The sequence below is a fragment of the Gymnoscopelus microlampas genome, assembly GCF_963454915.1.
Source record: "Gymnoscopelus microlampas genome assembly, chromosome: 15".
NCBI classification, from domain to species: Eukaryota; Metazoa; Chordata; class Actinopteri; order Myctophiformes; family Myctophidae; genus Gymnoscopelus; species Gymnoscopelus microlampas.
The window spans coordinates 17,700,925-17,720,607 of NC_139952.1; the positions used below are offsets into that span (position 1 = coordinate 17,700,925).

A 19,683-nucleotide genomic window follows, 5' to 3' on the forward strand; every position below is an offset into this window, starting at 1 on the left:
ACGGCTGTTTTAAACGTGACACCTTTCCGGTCGCCGCCGCCGCTTCCTGTTTTGCACCGACGCATGATTTACAGTGTTGCCATGTCGGCTTATTATAAGCGACTTTGGGCTTACTTTTCTGTAAAGTTGGCTTGCTTGTTTTGTGCCCAGGCCAGGGAGCATTTGTGTTAGAATGTTTCAACAATATTCCAAATATTGTTAAGCTTGTAGTTCAGCAATTTTCAACGCGGTCTATGGACTTTTGGAGAGTGAAAGAAAAAAGGAGTAATTTAAATACGTCTCATGCATTTCATGCGTTAACTGTTGTATGCATCGTTCGAGCGTGCCAGCCTTTTACACATCCATGCAAATGGATGGATTTATGACGCACAAATTATAAGTTCTGGCCACGATATTATATTATAATATTAAGAGTGGGTCATGCTCAAACTGTAAAATGATCTGAAGTATCTTCCATAAAACGCTAGTTTTTCATAAGATACGTGAAAACTGCTACGCGTAAATCTTCACCGCGTTAGAAACAATTCCAGAACCAAGAAAACGGGCCACCAAAAGAGTGGGCATCTTTGAAAACTGGGCACCAAAACTGAGTGGCACCTACTGTAGGTCTACGTCACAAGACTTTTTAAGTAGCCCAAGACATCAAGAGAGTCCACATCAATATATTTTAAATACAATAAAACAAAAAATCATTAAGGCCCAATAACAAAAGCTTGAATGTTAACTCAACAAGGGAGACAAAGTATTGTTGGACGAGTAAAGGTCATCAGCTTTATTGGACACGTAAATGGAATCAAAAGTAAAGAAAAAAAAGCTGCAATGATAGGCAGATCCTTTGCCATCTGCAGCTTTCCCAGTCACCTGCAAGTCCTCCCTCATCGCATCCATAAACCTCTTTGAATTTCCTCTTCTCTTGCAGCTCCAACTTAAGCATCCTTCGCCCAATGTATGCCCAATGTAAACCCCATCTGCACATGTTCAAACAATCTTCCCTAGCTTTATCCCCAATAAACCTGCTAAGCTGGTCTGATCATCTTATGTACTGAATGTAGTAATTTCTGATCTTGCTCAGTCCAAATAAGTAGCATTGTTATGCCACTTCCATGACATAAGTTAAAGCCATCTCCAATTGGCTGGCTTTATGTAGAACAGCAAATAACAACAAATAGTATAGCATATCATGGTTTAGGAAACAGTGGTAGTGTAGAGAACTACTTTCCCAAATAAAGTCTTGCTTTTAACCCCTGCTTTTGCATTTTTCCACCCCTTCCCAAGCTTCTCGCCAATATTACTTGCAAAGCAATATTTGCAAGCATGGCAAAATTCTGTGAGGGCAGGCATACAGAATATCATCCCCCTTACAACACCATGTGAGAGTTTTAGAACTCTTACTGTACTAGCATCTTCTAGTAAATAAATAGCCCAAGGCATAGAATTCTTTTAAAACATTTTATTTTCCCCATACACACTGCAACAGGTCTTGATCCACTATCTGGGAATAGTAGTAGAATCTCCTAGCCGTGGCCGTTGCTAGAAAGAGAAAATGGATTAGAGACACGAGACAACATTGGTCATCATCTTGCCAATTAACCCTTTCAGACCGAGAACGCATCTGTGTCATGTTAGATTTATTTGGGCTATTCAAAAATAGCAGATCTACAAGCTCGTATATCTGCCATTTTTTGTTAAAATTGTGAAAATGTGTGCAAATGTTTGAATATCCATAGCGAACATTTTTAACTCTGTTAAAACTTCTGGGGGGTACCTGGAACAAAATATTTTGAGATGGGGGTCCGTGGCCAAAATTCATACAATTTTGGGAGCCCTTGACATGAAAAGGTTTGAGAACCACCGATTATAGCAACATATTTTTTTTTTTTGAAAAAACTGTTAGGATTTAGAAGACATGTGTAGAATCCCCCAGAAGCAAAGATTTGAGTTATAAATGTTTGCTTTGATAATATATACACACACGTTAATTTTCAAGATTTTTCAAAGATGGCAGATATACAAGCTCATAGCGCGTCACCGAGTGCCGTGCTATGAGCTTGTACATCTGCCATTTTTGAATAGCCCAAAGAAATCTAAAATGACAGATGCTTCCTCGGTCTAAAGGTTAAAAAATATGTTCCACTCACCCTTCCATCAAAGCACCGCTCCTCACATGGCCCTTCTACTGGCATACACAGCTCCGTGGAGCACATGAAGTAGATCTGTATGGGGAATGAATGCAAATTTGCTCAAGCCAGTTCAAGTTTGCACAAAGAGAAAAGAGGAGTCTGCAATCCATGTGTGCGTAGTCGGACATAGTTTGCCAGCAAAGAATCTAAACGTCCATAAAACAATCTTATGTACGACCTGGGTACCACTCAAGTAAGCCTGTTGATACATTGAATTCAAATTGCTCAGTGATAGTAAACTGCCATGATAATGAACATTTAGGCTACATAAACATAATCTTCTAAAGACACCTGTGCCTTTAGTGATAAAAAAATATAAGGCATCTGAAGCTGTGTGGCCAGTCATGTCTAGAATAACTGTAGCTCCACTAGCACTACAGTCCCATTATTTACTCTGAAGTCCGACTCACGTCTTCGTCGAGGTACTTGTTGGTTTTCAGATCCATGAACTGAAACGCATCAACCATAAAGCGCCTTGTGTAGCGATTTGTTGAGTCAGTGACTTTAAGGATGGCCACGGCTGGGTCAAAAGGGTTGGAACACCTATAAAGATAAACTTGTAAGTCAGGTGATTCTTTATTAAAAAAAAAAAAAAACATTAAGCTTGCTTGTGCATATTGAGCAGTGAGGTGTTATTGTACATAAGTCAGTTTCTCTTACCCTTCATAAATGAGCACAAGAGCATTTGAGGCAGAGCGGGGATAAGCAAGACAGTAGTTAACCAGCAGCACAGCTTTTGGTTGTGGAGACCTCAAGCGCACTTCCAGGTACACTGGACTGCCAAGGAGTAGTCTCAGAGGTAGGTGGTCATCCTTTACGTAGCTGGTGAAAGTTGCATCTGTTGGCAGAAATTTTGTTTTAGGTCAGTTCTGTACATACTGACATTGACTACTCTACATCCAGTAAACATTGCCCAAGACTAGTGTTCATCAATCCAGGACACCCAACCTGTAGCGAGCCTCAGCTGAACTGCAAACAGGCCATCAGAGACAAGCCGTGAAGGGGCTGTTGAAAGGGGCGTTTTGACCATGAACCCAACGCTGACTAGTGATGACGGGCTAGCAGGGCCACCGGCATCATAGCGGCACTCAATCGCGAATCTGCAACGCAACAGAAAGAGTCTTAACACTGGCAATTCTAATCTAGATTAAACAATTCTGATCTAGATTAAACAGCAAAAAACTCATTATAGTGAAAGAAGCAATTAACACAAGACCAATCCTAAAAGTTGCTTTTGAAGTTCAATGTGAATTTTAGGTAACAAAAGTGCATACAGTACTGTAGCTCCTCAAGGCAACCTCACCTCAAAGGACTACTTCTGGTGATGAGACCATACTTGAGGCTCAGGGCACTGACAATAGTTCGCACTTCAGCCAGATAAATGTTTGTCCCACCAACTTGCTGAATCGGGGAGAAATTATTTGAGAAGGTGGCATTCAAGTCCATAACAGCAGTTCAATTGTTCCATGGTGCAAAATTGCATTAGAGACATTAAAACTTACATAGACATGAGTTCCACATTCATGGATTGAGAACTTGAAGATGGCAAACATTTCATTAACAATGACTGGTTTACAGCTTTTGCCTTTTGAAAGAGCAAGCCTTCTGGGATCCACACGGTTGCGTGTAGAAGAGTCACGGTGAATGGCAAAGACAAAGTGTTGATCTTTAGTGCACTCTGGGGGTTAAGGCGAGAGCACCATTAATGAAACACAAACTAGACTATGTAGGATTTTGCAGAGTAAGTATTGACAGTATTGATTATGTCAAGCTCTTAATTCCCGTTTTTTGGCATTGTGCCCAAAAAAAGCCATGCCCAAAAGGTTTCAACACCAGGTTGAAATTAGTTTCACATCACACATGTTAATAGCCCTCCCAGAGAACAGCCTCACCATCCATTGGATAGAAGCAGGTAGAGGAAGCAGAATCAAAACAGCAGCCCGCTTGTTCACAGTCTGGGACTGTGGGTTGTGCTGTCACAGAGCCACATCGTACCCGCTGGTTCTTACGGACACCACAATCTGAAAAGAAGTTATACCATTAAATCATTTTACACCATCAACTCATAACTTTACTGAAATGACTAGAAGGAATATCCTACCATCTAAAGACAATTAACCTAGCACTGCATTAGTCTGCATGCATGATGCTGGGCCAAATTAATAGCACTCACTTTGGGCCGCTAGTGATGACACAGAGCCCATAGGTGCCAGAGGCACAGCCGCCAGAGGTGCCAGTGGGCGTGGCACAGCCCCCAGAGGGGCCAGTGGCAGAGCCCACAGAGGTGCCAGTGGCACAGTGATTGTAGGTGGTATAGGGTCTGTTGAGTCTGGGCTGGGAGTGAAGGGACATTTCGCTGTTTGACCCGAGCGTGGATTCACTCCAGGGCCTTGGAAAGGATTCTTGTTTGTGATGACTTCTCCAACTTGGGCAATGCCGTTGCTATAATCATGATCTTCATCGTAGTCATCTGCAGTGTGGCAAGCAACCCAAAGTCAACTTTCACCATCATAACATGTGGAAAAGCTTTACAGATTTTTAAGTGTCATTTAACAGAATTGGTCATATGCCTAAATATTGATCTGAAGGTCCATGGCATAGAGTTTCCTGCAACACCAGAATGATTCCGTCCTGTTATTAAGAGAATGACTTGTTTCTCAATAGTCTATATCTTTGCTTAAAAAGGGTATCACTGATGTTTGCTTCTCTTCTCTCTAAGGATTTAGTAAAGAGTATGCATTATTTTGCAACACTTGTACACTAGTTACATCTAATCAGGACTCAGGAGAGAATACAGTTTCAGCTGAAATTGGAAAAGAAAAAAGTATTGCAACAAATTTAAACAACTTACTCCCCTCATTCTTTTTTTTGCTATAAATGTATACACACAATGCATTGTCATCAAAGGCTGCATAGCCTTTACTAAACTCTATACATAAGCCCCACTTGGCACTTACCCAACTCTTGCCTTGTGGAAGATCGGGGTTCATACAGCAGGTCAACCCATTTTCCACTCTCACCTGTATCTTCAGAAAAGGATTCCAGTGAACGATAACTTGACACAGAGGGAAATGCCAGCACCAAGACTGCACAGAACCTCCACCAAGCCATGGCACCCTGAGACATCACTCCAAGCTTGAGAGGATCTGTAAAGAATGGCTTTCTAGACAGATATATACAGTTTGGCTTGATTCATTACACCTGTGAACCAATTTGTTTTCTGACGATGTAAACCACTACACCTGCTGCAGAGATGCAACTGTGAGATTGAATGGTAGGCTAGTAAAGGCCAAGGCCCTTGGCTTTTTCAAACCTCTGTATGTATAAAAACTCCACCCTTGAGAATTCTTCGAAACATGAGCATGGCTGCGTTGATAAAGCGCATTCATTTATATTATTCTGAATCTGAGACAATAGGCTACAGCAAAGTTTGCCTTAAGTATTTATGGATACAGCCAGGAAGAGTGGGCACCTGAGAAGTCTGGGCACCTCAATGTGAAATTGGCAATTTTTTCCAAAATGTGAAAAAGTAAAGATAAGTATGCTTTGGAAAATGCTCTGAAATAATGTAAAGTATATGATTTGAACATGCACCTAAATTTACCCTACAACCTACTGTTTATGCCATAATGATATCCACAGGTTTTGTAGCAAATGTTCAAGCATGTTCAAATCATGTATACTTTACCAGCATACATTTATTCTTTTTACGTTTAACATGGAGGTGCCCAGACTTCTCAAGTCTCCACTCCTCCGGTTACCATATTTGTGTCTGTTACAGTACATCCGTCACTGTCAACCACAATTTAAACGAAAACATCATTATGTAAGTACATTACAAAACTCTATTATAGTTTAATTTAAAATACATTAACTTGGTCATATAACTTCTCTGTGTATATTCATGATCTATTTTGTCAGTCACAAGAGTGCAGAGAATCGTATCAGCATCATGGACAGCTACTGTCACCCACACCAGGATATTTACTTAAGAGTATTTCACAATCATTCTCAATTATGCAGTTTCTCTAATAGTAACCTAAGGTAACAATGAAAAAGGTGTGACAGTAGGCTTTATTGCATATATTTTCAAGTATCCATACAGTATTTCCACTTTTGTGTATACAACTACTTTTAGCTCAGCAAGATAAAATATTAAACAATCTCAACCTCAATCTCCTTACAATTTCCTATTTTTTCTTTGCCCACGGTTGATAGAAAAAAAAAATCATAAATACAGGGTTCCCACACATTTTTAATGATGCATTTTCAATACTTTTCTATAACTTTTCCAAAGTAGTTTACCTAATTTCCAGGCCTATACCAATCATACGGCGCAATAATGAGGCTCTTACACCAGTGTGCTATGCTCCAAAGACTGAAGGTGTCACGTGACAAAAATAACAGATCTACAAGCAAACAACGTATCATGGTGCATCGTGTTGTCAGCTTGTAGATCTGTTCTTTCCTGTATACATCCTGTATAAATTAGTCCGCACTCACGCAGCTCGTGCAGCGCAGCACTACATTTTAACATGTTACATATTTCACGTCATGTTACACATGTTTTGGGACATGTTTTTTAACAACAAAATCAATAGCCAAAAACTAAGTATATCCAAACATTTTCCAAAACAAAAAACAGATTTTCTCATTTCAAAATACTTCCAGGAATTGAATGACCATGGGAACCCTGTAATTAGCCTTTTCCTCTCAAACAATTTATTAAAAAGAAATACAAAATGTAAGCCTGGTTTGCACATATAGAGAATAGGTATCACTTGTAGGCATTAGCTTTATGTTTGGGCAGGAAGTTGAAATTCCCTGGTACGGGTCCAAGCAGCATCTCACTGGAAAAAAGGGTAAAACATAAAAATGGTTACAGTGATGTCCATCTAGTACATGTTAAGTTGAGCTGCTGTGAAGTGGCGAGTTAAAACTATTGTAACTAGAAAAAGTGCTCCTCGGAGCACAGGTCTCCGCCAGGTCAGGCAGGTTATTGTGGGCCAGCAATGTTCGGAATTCTCCAATCAGGATGGAATATGAAAAATAAGACGGATCCGTCTTGGGTCACAATTGTGTGATGTTTGGACAAACTCTGTAGGAGTACTGTCAAAAATGTGTTTTGCAAAAATCGGTCTCCTGGTGGCACTATAACAGGCCCATGTGAAAAATTTGGGGCAGAGGTTCAGCTCTGGCCTCCAGGAGCAAAGTTTCGCTGCGACCAAGCCAACGGTGCCGGAGATTAGCTGTCCACAGACGGACACACGGACACACAGACGGACGGACAGGGTGCAAAACATAGTCTCGGCCACGCCTTTCGGCCTGGCGGAGACAATGACGGAGCACTCCTGCAAACTTTGGAAGCCAATCTTAACCAATCAGGATGGAATATGAAAAATCTGAAAGACCCGTTTCGTTTAATGACTATAGAGATAATGTGTACCGATTTGTGTGATTTTGGGACAAATTCTGTAGGAGTACTGTCAAAACAATGTTTTTCAAAAATCTGGTGCTATAACAGGCCCATGTAGGGTCAGAGGTTCTGCTCTGGCATCCAGGAAGTGTGTGTGCACAGTTTCGCTGCAATCAGGCCAACGGTGCCGGAGATTAGCTGTTCACAGACAGAATGATGGACGGACGGACGGACAGGGTGTAAAACATAGTGTTGTTCGCCATGCCTGTCGGCCATGAAGTTACATTACCATTCAAGATTTTCCTGTGTATTCATATTATTATTACATTACAATTCAAGATTTTCCTGTGTATTCATATTATTATTACCTTATCTTTACCCAGTCATCAACATGTTGACTAGCCATTAGAGACTCTAGATAATCCCTGCCCATGTAGAAGGGAGGTCGCTCGTTGATCCTCTGAGGCACTCGTTCCAACAGCCCCACGGGTATGTATCTACATATAAGATAGTAAGAGACAGAGACATTGTGTGATGGCCTCAGGCTATTGATGACTAGAGGATTCTCAAGTCACATTAGCAACATTAGTTTTGCACATCAAGACAATTGTATTTGAACATTATTTGATGGATAATTCTTCATGGCTAGAGATAGACTATAATGGATAATTCTTCAGCTAGAGATAGACTATGTGTCTTCCAGTGTAGTATCTGTCAAAAGTAAGTAAGATCGCAGACATGTCTTATTCTGTCTTACATTTTCATTTGCTTGCTGGACTCCATTACTATACAGAAACGGATTAATAATAATAATACTCATTGCTGCAAAAATAATTAATACATTCCAGATTTAACGACCCACCTGCACATAAATGAAAGCCATTCCAAGAGGAAGTTGCGGGTCTTCTCCAGGCCTTGTGTGTCTGAACCCCAGTGTTCAAGGCCATAGTTAGTGAAATCCCTGAGGACGTCCATTCGCTCACTGGATGAGATGTCCCAGTCCCGCCTCTCCTTGATTTCAGTAAAGATCCAGGGCTTGATGAGTGCACCCCTATGGAAGATGGCAGAAAATGTTCAACTTGGACCATAGGACTAAATGTATCTTCTATATTTTTAGTCAGTTTGACAAGTACATATTTGTCATGTTTTGGCCATTTGTTAATTATGAGTTATTCTGCTGGCAAGTATGATATTAGATATTTAGTTTCAGAATTTGTCACAAAGATGACATGACAAGAACTAAATTGCTGATGACTTTGAGTACTCAGAAAAGCGCTACATAAATTGTCTGTATTATTATGATACATTACATTGTAGTTATTCAAGGCCAAAATAAATAATTTCTGTAATTTACCCATGATATACTTGACATATTACCAATGCATGAAAAAGTTAAGTACCAACCTTGCTATCATTATGCCAGACACTCCAGTTTCTCTTGCTTTCATGGCATCTTCATAGGACAAAACATCTCCATTCCCTAGAACAACAAATAACAGTTAAGTCCAAAGACAAGATAAATCAAAACATTGACCAGTTTCTATTTCAACAGAATATAACAGATATATAGAGTATTTGTAGCTTCATAATCTAGAACAGCCCATGTACCAAAAAGTGGAAGAGGGCTAGCCAGTTTGGAACAGGAGTTGATATAGTCCCAGTCAGCTAACTTTGTGTAGCGCTGCTCCCTGGATCGGCCATGCAGCTGGAAAAACAAAACATTGTTACATATCGTCACATCCACATCCTGTAAAAGGTACCCCTGTAAATGAATTTAGATTCATATAATGTGCTGTTGAAAATCAATATCCCTCTACATACATCTCATCTCATAGCACAGCAACAAAATAAATTAAAAGATAGGATTGATGGAATCTTTCACTTCAGCCACTCAGGTCTCTCGGCCACTTCTAAAAGACTGGTGGTTAGGCATGATGCCGATTCGGATTTTGGAAGAAGTTTGACGCTATAATGGGTTTAAATAGGAAGGGGACGTGTATAAAAAAAATAATATCAGATATCTAAATATTGAATCAAGCAACTTAAAAATTGTCTGGGGAGCACACAAAAGCCTGAGTAGAAGTTAAAATTACCCCAAAAGTGGTTTAAAGTGCAATACCCCTTTAACAACTTAACTACTTGTATCGAACCCCAGCATCCCTATTCAGGGGCGAACATTCACCAAAAATAGCAGATCTACAAGCTTGCGTTGTGACCTGTTGAGAGCTTGTAGATCGGCTATTTTTGAGATTTGGTGTAGACAGAAAAACACGGTCCAAGTACAGTTGCAACTCAGGTCTGTTTTACTACGAATAGAAGGTTTAAGCGGTCGTTAAGTCCTATTCAAAATATTTCTAAAAACCCATTTACAAGCTCATAACAAAACGCAACATGTTGTGAGCTTGTAAATCTGGTATTTTTTTTCCCCCACGATTTTTTTCACCCAGTGCCAATGCCTAAGCTGTAATCCTGAGCTCATGCTTCCTTCAATGCATGAGGAGTGAGCAGGCCGCTTCTTATCACCTGACAGGGGGGAGTAATCTGCTATTTCAATTTTGCAACATTTCCAAAATAGGGATGTAAAGTTTCAAGTAGTTAAAACACATCGACACCATAATTGCAGATACCTTGTCGTAAAATGATGGCAAATAATGGCCGTTATATATCAGCCAGACCGATATATTGGCTGGGTTCTATAGAAGGAACTGGGACACATGATTCACTTTAAATACTTTCTAAACGTGCAAAAGACTAACAATACAATCTGTGTCTCAGCTTTTAGTTTGTCTCTGAAGTATGCACATGTGTATCAGAAACTTTAGCTGTTTGTACCTAAGGTATTTCAACAAAATTAAGTTGTTTATGTAATCAAGAGGTTCTGCCTAGGATAGAAATTATCACAGCAAATAGCTGCTTTGATAATACTATAAGAGCCCTACCGTGATCATGGATACGCCCCATTTCTTCATCTCTGGGATGAGTTTATGAGCCACGTTGCACTTCTCATGAACACCAGTACGGATCTTGACAGTCAAAGGTACATCAAGGACCTTATGGAAGGAAAAAGTGTTGTCAGCTGGCTTTAAACTTGGAAAAGTAACAAATCTGAAATAAATCTGTTTCGTTTCAATGCAAAATGTTTACCTGGGTAGAAAGAATAATATTAATAATAATAATACTAATAATCGTAATCGATGTGTTCCCAGCACCATGACAGGTGCATCTTGCATAAAAGGGTTACTTACGTAGTTCATTCCTCTGATGATTTGTTCAAACTTTTTTGTCCGTGTCATCAGACCACATCCTCCGCCCTACAGGGGAAAACATCATGTCATAACTCACAACATCAGCCACTGAGATTTCAGCTAATATTGTCCAAGCACCAAATGTTTGACTTTTACCTTTTTGTAGACAAGATCAATGGGACACCCAGAGTTAATGTCCACAAAGTCTACGTCAGCATTGTCGTTGATTAGCTCTGCACACCTTGTCATTGTGTCTGGGAAGGAGCCCTCCACCTAGAGGACACAATTCAGGAAAATATTTCCACTCAGTAAAACATAAATCTCCTTTTTTGCAACAAGAAAGGAAATTGGAACTCAATCACCATCAGAGAGAAAGATTATGTATATTTTTGCATAATATGCTGTGTGGATATTTATTTATATTTACTGTTCCTCAGTAAATACTCCATTTTGCTTTGTCACTGTGAAATATATGCAACTGTTGCTTACTACTCTATGGACATGGTTTTTGTGGAGCGCATACACATTACACACCGTTGCTAATTATTTGACCATTATGAAGAGTTTCAGACAGGCACAACCCCTAAAATGATCCCACCTGAACGCCGAAGACATCTTCACTTTCATGCCTCTTCAGAAGGGCCCACTCAGAGGCCTGTCCCTGTAGTAGGTTGGTGCACATGGCCATCTCTCCACAGGTGATGTCAGCACCAAAACGTTTGCAAATGCGGCGAAAAGGTAGATTTCCACACTATGGGATACAGAGAAAATGATTGAACCCTATGTTAGGGATAAATCAGGCTTAAGTGGTTCATATACTGAATTACGTTCTATCCATTTGATAAATCAGCAAGATATAATATTCCTGTTTTACCGTCTAGACAAAAGAAACGCCCATTACCTTAATAACCTATATTTTTAAGAGCTGAAATCTAAATAACTTTATATATTACCTGGATGAGTAGAAATGAGTACTTACTGTTGTTAGAGGAGCAAGATAGAGCTTGTCTTGAAAGTCAACCTTGAGGAAAGTGTGAAATAGATTTACTATAATTGAAAACAATAAAGACAACATGCATACACAGTAAAAAAATAGTGTTCATATTTATCCATTTGTAACGGAAAATGTACAAATGAAACCAAATGGGCCATTACAGGTCCATTTGGATATATTTGTAAACCAAATGGGTTAAAGTAACACTGGGGATTTTACTGTGTACTTTGTTAATATGGACATTAATTTAGCAATGCATGGAATTTGATTAAATCATTGAGTGCAGACAAAGAAACATTGATTAGATGTTGTGGACGTTGAGGTGGGTGAAAAATACCTGCTTCTTTTCACAGGTCCGCAACTTGATAACATCGCCATCTGTCAAGGGGCCAATAGTCTTGATGAGAACCGGTTTATCCTGGCTGCCCTGTGATGGTCAAAAAGGAAACCATTCCCAAATGTTGCATTACGCCTGATGACACCAACATATTGACATCTTGATAAGCTCAGCTGTTTGTTATTGTTTTATTGGCAAAGTTGGGAAATGTAACAGCTTTAAGGGCTACTTGGCTCTGTGACTAGTGAAACGTACCTGCATCTCTGGTGCAGTTGTTGCATGTAGTTCCTCACCAGCAGGACTCTGAGTGGACATTTCAACTGTATTACCTGAGCATGACAAAGCATTGAAAAATCAGCAGCGTCAACAGAGAATATACAGCCTGCGTGAATCTTATCATGCCATAGCCTTTAATCATCATATGGCCACGTCTACTTTATGTATCCCTTTACACCAGCATTTGTTCTACTTGTATGAAATAAGGATTGATTTGTCTCATGAGATGACCAGGAGATCTTATGCGCACAAATCAATGCTAGAGGGAATAGATATACAATCTCATAATTCAGAGCAACACATTCATTTATACAGTAAGTTGTTAATGAATGCTAGTCAGCTGGGATTTGGACATGATTAGCCCACACGACAGAGGCTTTTGTCTTCATACCATGCTGCTTTCCCTGATTCTTGTCATTTGCAATTGTTTTGAGGTACTCCGCTGACTTCCTGAAGGAGACCGAACGCTTCCTGAGTCGATTCTTGAGGTCTCTATCCAAGGTGTTCTTCACTGGAGTCGTGCCTTCACAAGCCTTAACGCGTTCTTCATTCACCATGTTTTTGAAATCAGGTGAAGTGTGTGCCTTGGCGAAGCGGCAGGCCAGACCATAGAAGCACTTTCCATAGGTGTCGTAGAGGTAGCAGCTTTCGCCGATGTCAGCAGGCTTGACAGCCATGTATTTTGCGATGTCATGGAAAAATTTGCATTTGTCTCCATATAAGCAATTCCCACGTTCCTAAATTGATTTATAAAACAAAATAAATTACTAAAAGTGTGAGAAAATCAATTATCACTGGTAAACTTTGTTGCACACTGTGTTCACACACCAACAATATCCGATCTACAAGCTCCCAAAGAATCATGCTACAACATTGATTGTAGATCGGCTATTTTCTGTGTGCAACACTATGTGCAAGTAAGTATAAATCTTAATGGTTTGGGATTCATACCTGAATGACTGATGTACACAGTCGTTTGTTATCATAGCTGTTAGGTTTCATGTGTGGTCTTGATTTATTCTGTCCCCGCAGTCGTTTGCCATCTGGCTTTCCCACCTTATCTCCATCATCGGCACCCAGTTTGAGTTTTTTCACGTCTGGTTCCTCCAGAGGTGCCTCTGTTGTCTCCTCCTCCTTTCCTCCTTTAGGGCCCTGCCCATTAGAATCTACATATTCATGGAATTTTTCTTTGGTTGTTATGAATCTGCAAGCATAAGAACAATTATAGCACATTACCAAATCAGTATAGCTGCATGTCATGTAATTAAAAGCTCACAATAAAGTGTCAAGGATTAGGACAGTTAGCCGACCATCAGTTTTACATTATTTTTGTTGTAGTTACATGACTTTCTCATCAATAAGTCAATGTCAACTATTGTAGCTGTAAGTCTTTGCACAGCTTAACAGCAAGAACATATGAACTAGGTACTGTAGTGTATGTGTTCAGATAGTGACTCTGAATTGGGAAGTAAATAATATATTTTTTGTCCTGTAAGACTTGTTGGCACTCTTTGATATTCAACTGGAATACAGAACATCAATTTTTTTACAGTCATGGTTGATTTTGCACGGGTCGTGGAAATGTTTTTAGATCCCATAATGTAGCCATCTTACAGGGTCTCCCCATAAGCACTATTTATTAAAAAACTATATAAAATAATAAGAACACACATTTTTGTCAACAGTGACAGAAAGCACCATACTCACTCAGTTTTAATGACAGCTATGCCTTTTGCAACATCTTTGCTAACATCTTCTTGAGATGTTTTCTCTACGCCGTCGCCGTCTTTCTCCATTCCTTCTTCTGAAATATCAGAAAATAAAGGTATCCTTATCTGTTTTTTTAACATGAAGTATGATAAATGTGAGTCATGTGCTGAGTGCATGAAATATAAAACATAATACCTTTTTTAATGACAGCTATGCCTTTTACAACCCCATCAGCCCGCGTAACATCTTCTTGAGACGTTTTCTCTACGCTCTCGCTGTCTTTCTCCATTCCTTCTTCTGAAATATCAGAAAATAAACGTATATTTATCTCTTTTTTAACATGAAGTATGATAAATGTAAGTCATGTGCTGAGTGCATGTCATTACAAATTTGTGATAAAGAAATATAAAACATACCTTTTTTAATGACAGCTATGCCTTTCACAACCCCATCAATCCGCGTAACATCTTCTTGAGACGTTTTCTCTACGCCCTCACTGTCTTTCTCCATTCCTCCTTAATTCTGAAATATCAGATAAATAATGGTATCCTTATGTTTTTTTTTTTTTAACATGATGTAGTATAACTGTAGGTATGTAGTGCATGTCATTACAAATGAAATGTGTGATAAATAAATATAAAACATAATACGTGAATTATTTGGCATTCAACTGTCAAGGGTATTAAAGGAGTACTTCATCCATTTTCAACTTACATACTTAAGTATATGCTCATTACTATAAGAAGGCACAATTTCTGTCTACTCACTGCGTCTCATTGGTGGACTATGGACAGTTCAGACACAATGACATCATTGATGGGAATCCAAGCTAATAAATAAATAGTACAGCCTTTCTTTTCCTGTAAAGTTAGCAAAACTAACTTTTATTTCAGCATGCTGCTAACTTAGCATACTGACATAGAAGCCATTGTTCTTGCATTCATTAAATGGATTTTAAAGTTTCAAATCTTGTTTGAAATGATCAAAACAATGTCACATGTAGGCAGGTTTCTGAACTGTCCACAGGAGCCTTCTCTGAAACAGAGCTTGTAGACATCTTATGAGCAAGTGAGGACCAATTATAGGCTACAATGTGAACATAAAGTTGTTTATTAACAAATATTTCCCAAACCTAAGTGCAGAATGAGTCAAAGAGTTCGTTTGAAGAGAAAAGGACAAACATGTGGCAATCACACATCTTAAAAGTCACATTAGCTTCATGATGTACGATGAAAAGTATGTATTTGTTATGTATTCAAACACTGGGATCGTGTTCATAAACATCATGAGAATTGCAGGCAGAAACATTGTTGAAGGCTATATTCATAATAACTACCATAAGCATGCGTTAACTGTGTAAGTGTTCATGGGCAGACTGAGATTGTCTGATTTAAAGGTAATTTATTATTGCTTTAATGTTTGTTAATGTACTGTCCACTGACGACGGGTCACCACGTTAGCTCATAGGCTACTTCTTGTAAATAAGCCGATGTTAACGTTTGCATGACATTTTGTAGACAAACAATAATCTAAGCAACACATTGGATGTCTGCTTTTCAAACACTAATGATAGACCATGTGGAATAGAATGTATTCCTTGTAAATACCTGGATGTTCGTGGGAAATTACCACAGCGTGGGGTTGTGCTTGCGCAACTGTTTTAAAGGTCCGTGGTATCGCGTGTACCAAACATTGGTTCCATGCGGAAGAGAACAGCGACTCGAGCTCTGATCAAGGAATCTTGGTTCTGATCAATCTTGTATTATTTTTATACAGTCTATGGTTCTGATCAGTGGTGTAACTAAGTACATTTACTTAAGTGCAATTATGAGGTATTTTTTACTTTACTGGAGTACATCCAATTTTCAGCACTTTTTCTTCTACTCCACTACATTTCTGAGGCAAATATTGTACTTTTACTCCACCACTATTATTTGAAAACTTTAGTTTTGTAGATTTTGATTATTATTACAAAACATAGATTAACCACTTCAGCCCTATATACATTTTGGCCATTTGAAAACAGCCGATCAGCCTTTAACTCAATCCCAGACTTTTACTTGTAACAGAGTATTTCTACATTGCAATATTGATACTTTTACTTAAGTAAAAAAGTGAGTACTACACTGACGGCTGTTTTCCCTCTATCGTGGCATTGAAAATAATTCATGGAAGGAGACATATTTTGTAGGAAATGTCTTATTTGGCCACTGCATGGCTAAAAAACAAGTGGATGAGAATCACCAGAGGAAATACTGGAACACATTTTACAAAACACTTTATTTTATTTTAAAATCAGTCAGTTATATATATTGAAATTATATCAAGTTATTCAAGGAAACAGAAACAGTGTTTAAGCGCACAAGTTTTAATGTCAATCCATCCAACCCTTATACAGTATGTCATAATTGGAAGCAAAAACAAAACCTGCCACATTATCTTGCGTTGTCCAACATGTACATTCACTCATCTGGTGAAGCAGTAAGTCTTTCTATCTTTGCATCAAATCGCTTTCGACTCAGGTCCAAGATGTTAATACCATTCCTTTCAAAGTCATACCCCAACCTTTGCAACTCTACTAGTCGCCCTGTAATATTCTTTGTGCTGAATTCTAGAACTCTGGGCTTCTCCACTATTTGCTTCAATGTAATTCCTCCTTCTAGTAGACAATCCAGTTTGGAGCTCAATGTATTCGACCCAATGAACAGCACCATTGGATAGGTGAGTACAAGCTTTTTAACATCAGTTTTCCGACCACCATGCAGGACCATCTTCTGCTGAAGGCTTTCAAAGTTATTTTTGAGATACTCATTGGAGAGGTCCAGGATTTCTGCCCCAGCACCTTGCAGCAGAGCTAGAAGTTCAGAGTTGCTAAGCTTGAGAGAAGTTTGAATGTTGTCAATGTTTGTCTTGACTCTCTTTGTGCTTCGGATGAGAATGTAGACATTTCTGGAAATGACGGTTTTTGCAAAATGCGCTGGATCCTCCCCACCGAGTTCTGTACAAACATCCTCCAGGAGCTCCACCATTTGCTTGTTGAGGTTCACAGTGTTGGAGAAGGTCCGTGGCGCTGTGGTCAGTAGCCGGTGAAGGTCTTTGGAACTAAGTCCCAGTGAGGTCAGAAATCGTATATTGCTTTCCAAATTCTTGTTGTCGCTGGAGCGGAAGAAGGCCTCAGGAGAGCGATCCAAGACGCGTATAATCTCCTCATCACTGTCGAAGAAGGTTCTCCACAGACCCCACTGCTGCTCCAAGTGCATGTCTGAGCGAGTGATGGAGCGGGGATAGCGAGATATGATGCTGGCGATCACACTGCTGCTGGCACCTTTGCCCTGCAGGAACTGAGCGACACCTTGCTCATTAGTAAAGTTTCTCCGAAGTACCCCAGGCTGTCGCTTCCGTACCTTCTTCAAATCCACCCCCATAACATTCAGGTTCTCAAGCAGCGATTTGTTCTCTGACCCAATCACAGACTTTGGCGTACTCTTATTGGGAGTTACAGTGCAAAGCCCACGAAGGCAGGGGGAAGTTAGCTGTACTGGAAGGTGGCCAAAGACGCATTTCACTGCCAATGCTCGAGGAACATGTAGGAATGTCCTAAGTCGAAGTGATGCTGCCATTTTCAGTGAGCAGGCCCGTCACAGCCACGGCAATGATGATCTGTGGGAGAAAATGACATATGGTTCACAGTTAATGGCATTACTTGTAATTGCAGTCGTTTAAAAACAATCTATTGATTGATTGATTGATGTACTTTATTTAGTAAGACATGAGAACAACAGTACATGGAAGTACAAATTCACAATACGAGGTCTACTAAACTGGAAGACTCATAAAAGCACTGAGCTTGTTTCAAATGAGTTCCCCACGCACACAAATCATGATGACATATAAGAGACAGACAGATATACACACTACTATAGAATGTCATACAATCAGTTTACAGGTTACTGGTATGAAGAGTGAAAAATATGTACTAAAGAAGAAAGAGAGAGGGGGGGGGGGGTAGGTTAGGATTGTCTTATACTACCAGAGGACAGCCAACTGTAAAGGCTGCTGCCATCACAATGAGTAATAATAATGTAGAAAAGGCTTTCACATCATACAGGTTCATTGAATAGATCGCCATAGTTGCGCGATACTACGTCCGATCACATCACTGAATGCTTGGCACTCATTATGGATATGATGTCTCATCGCAACTTTTGGCAGATTCGTCTGGAACCAGACTCGGATGACACACGCACCATAGCCAACGATATACTGTAAATGCAAGGGAATCTCTCAGTTGGTTGAGATCCCAGGATGACCCCCAGCTGATTCTCCTCCCCTCTACTGCCCAGGGTTTAATTCCTGCTTGGATACCATCACGGTCTTGGGTCAGGTCTAAACAACCAGTCGAGTATTTGCTTTTATAATAATGATAATCATAAGTGTATCATTAAAGGCTTGGATTAAACTAGCCTTAGATCAAGACTATCGTGTATTTTATTGACTTTGACATTGTTATATCTACGAGTCTTAGCGACAACCCCCCAATGCGCCCTGGACTTTCAGCAGTAAAGCCCGTACTTCTCCGTACATTTACAAAGAAAATATATAAGGTGCTTACCCGGTTGCTCCAAATGTTAACTAGCGGGCCGGAGTCATTGTGCAATGTATTAGTCTATATTATTCAATAAAGAAGTGTTTTAATCCCGTCTGTGGCCGGTTCTGACCGAAGTTCCCAATGGGCGGTAGTGACGAGACGCATCCGGTGAAACCCGGAATTACACCCAATGTAAACAGGAAGTAAACAAGGGGGGGAATGGCGTTCGGCCACAGACGGGATTAAAATACTTCTTTATTGAAAAATATGGACTAATACATTGCACAAAGACTCCGGACCGCTAGTTAACATTTTGGGCAACCGGGTCAGCACCTTATATTTTTGCATTTGTACACGCCCAGGGCGTACTGGGGGGTGGGGTGGGGGGGATCGCTATACTCTCGTAGGCATACAAATGTCAAAATCGATTAAATACATCTACGATAGTCTTGAACTAAGGCTAGGATTAAACAGTCTGCAGTGAAAGCTTCTAGCGTCAATTTACAGTGAAAGTGGAATAAGATTTTGCTACCGTTTCGTCTACCTAATCCCGGGGTAATAACAATAGGCTTAGCCTGATATTGTTAAAGTAGTTCAATAAAATGTGATGAATAATAGAACAACATCATTACACTCACTCACCTCATGTGTTTCGTTTCACCCCCATAGAGTTAAAAATAAATTCACCCCAGATGACGGTATGAAGTATGAACTGTGCTAGTGTGTGCCATCATGTAAACAGCTGTGTTCCGTGAGCAGAAATAACGGAGCAGAAATAAGACTTCCGGTTGACGATCTCTTCAGAATAAGAGTACCCTCTAGAGTAAAAAGAAACCATTGAAAATCATTGAAAAACGGTTCATTTGCACATTAAAACTATAAATTAAGCATTTAAACGAAGCTATATAACACATGCTTCTGTGTAACAAAAACGTTT

General features: G+C 39.7%; 2 protein-coding genes across 2 annotated transcripts; both read right to left on the reverse strand.

The window, feature by feature from the left end:
- Positions 1 to 6,767: 6,767 nt before the first annotated feature.
- On the reverse strand, positions 6,768 to 15,809 carry dus3l (dihydrouridine synthase 3-like). Its single transcript, XM_084079932.1, has 18 exons — positions 15,766 to 15,809; positions 14,575 to 14,680; positions 14,354 to 14,455; positions 14,156 to 14,252; positions 13,400 to 13,652; positions 12,840 to 13,185; positions 12,428 to 12,501; positions 12,173 to 12,262; positions 11,821 to 11,862; positions 11,440 to 11,592; positions 10,998 to 11,114; positions 10,842 to 10,907; positions 10,536 to 10,646; positions 9,205 to 9,301; positions 9,001 to 9,076; positions 8,459 to 8,647; positions 7,965 to 8,093; positions 6,768 to 7,030 (listed from the first exon to the last, which is right to left on the reverse strand). Exons 2-18 carry the CDS (start codon positions 14,666 to 14,668, stop codon positions 6,958 to 6,960), a joined length of 2,109 nt encoding a protein of 702 aa, XP_083936058.1. The 5' UTR covers positions 14,669 to 14,680; positions 15,766 to 15,809; the 3' UTR covers positions 6,768 to 6,957.
- A 696-nt stretch (positions 15,810 to 16,505) lies between these two features.
- Positions 16,506 to 19,475, reverse strand: mterf1 (mitochondrial transcription termination factor 1). Its single transcript, XM_084080091.1, has 2 exons — positions 19,389 to 19,475; positions 16,506 to 17,818 (listed from the first exon to the last, which is right to left on the reverse strand). Exon 2 carries the CDS (start codon positions 17,776 to 17,778, stop codon positions 16,621 to 16,623), a length of 1,158 nt encoding a protein of 385 aa, XP_083936217.1. The 5' UTR covers positions 17,779 to 17,818; positions 19,389 to 19,475; the 3' UTR covers positions 16,506 to 16,620.
- Positions 19,476 to 19,683: the final 208 nt, after the last annotated feature.